The sequence below is a fragment of the Penaeus monodon genome, chromosome 15 (genome assembly GCF_015228065.2).
Source record: "Penaeus monodon isolate SGIC_2016 chromosome 15, NSTDA_Pmon_1, whole genome shotgun sequence".
Taxonomy (NCBI): Eukaryota; Metazoa; Arthropoda; class Malacostraca; order Decapoda; family Penaeidae; genus Penaeus; species Penaeus monodon.
Genome location: NC_051400.1, coordinates 24905464 through 24906788, shown reverse-complemented (window position 1 = coordinate 24906788; position 1325 = coordinate 24905464). Strand labels below are relative to the sequence as shown.

The 1325-nt window shown below is 40.1% G+C and overlaps 1 protein-coding gene across 1 annotated transcript in view; it reads right to left on the bottom strand.

Moving 5' to 3' along the window:
• LOC119581834 (ATP-dependent RNA helicase DDX54-like) overlaps positions 1 to 1325 on the bottom strand; it is a gene marked incomplete in the record, with an annotated part of 17282 nt that overhangs the window by 7316 nt on the left and 8641 nt on the right. The window contains 1 exon segment of the mRNA XM_037929975.1: positions 1025 to 1130. Within this exon segment, the coding sequence (XP_037785903.1) occupies positions 1025 to 1130 (106 nt within the window).

The following is a 1325-nucleotide window of genomic DNA, read 5'->3' as shown; positions in this document are numbered from 1 at the left end:
AGGAGAGAGGGCTTTTGTATCAGGAAACCACCTGGCAGCATTGGGTTAAGTATTTCATCTTCATCTGAACAAGCACAGCCACAAACACAATCAGGTCAAGGGTCTGGTAGCCTGAAGTATCTTGCGCACTGATAATTTCACATCCATTGTCCACGTGGATTTCATGTGAAAATAATCAACCTCTTGTGTATGATGACACATGTCCCTGATGTGAACCAGTTTCCCATTCTCTAATTTTGCTGTAGCAAAAGAAGCGGGATTGGTCGTGGGTACCTTGGGTGACCTTTTGTCTTATGTTGTGGTAATGATTTAGAGTTGTTGGTTCAGGGAAACCTACATATCTTTATGAATTCTATCTCTTCCTTTGCAAAATTGGGCCACTAAGAGCCTCTAGACTCATGATGATCACAATTAAAAGCTGTACAATTAAAAAGCCGCTTAAATTTTTTTTCTTTCAGGCTCTTCTGAAGGATACTGTCCATGAGCTTGAAGTTATCCAGGGGTTTGTGAGTGATAAAATGCCCGTGTAACCACACCTTAGTGCCCCCCTTCACCTACACTCCACAGTTTTTGTGTATTTGTGACATCCATTTCATATCTTGTGTTCTTATGATTTTGCACATTAAAGAGGAATGAACTGCTGTTTATATTTTGTAATCAATTATTAGTCAGTTAGTTATAAAAATTAGTTGTAATAAAGAGGGGGGGGGCGCAGAATGATGAAAGACAGATTATGATGATGGGAGGAGAGAGCAAAAGGAAAGCATGAGAACTAATGCAGATAGGAGACACAATGGAAAGAGAGCAAGAGGCCACAAAAACAAAAGAAAGGCAGGGAGAGCAGGGGAAAAGCGAAAGAGAGGGGGGAGGGGGAGGTGGTGGTCAACAACAATCACATTTCATCCCTGGGAAGGAAAAGAAGATACAGAAACACGAAATTGAATAATAAGAATATAGACAACAACAAAAAAACCAAGACTGAGAAGAAAAACGAGAAAACAAAGATATGAATGATCCTCCTAACCTTATTTCCTTGCCCAAGAACATGTGCAATTCCTGCAAGTAGGGTGCGTCATCAGGGGCAACAAAGGAATAGGAAACGCCTGAACGTCCAGCACGTGCAACACGACCTGAAGAAGATACAACAGTGGTTAGAATTAAGGAACAAAAATAAATAGACAAATAAATATTACACTAAGTAGATTGGGAGTGGATAAAGGAGAGTGGACTGAGGATATGAGGAGGAGGATGTAAAGCTGTGTAAAATTATGGTTTAGAGAACATCTTACATCATTGTCTGCTTTACTGACTCCTTTATGACATTT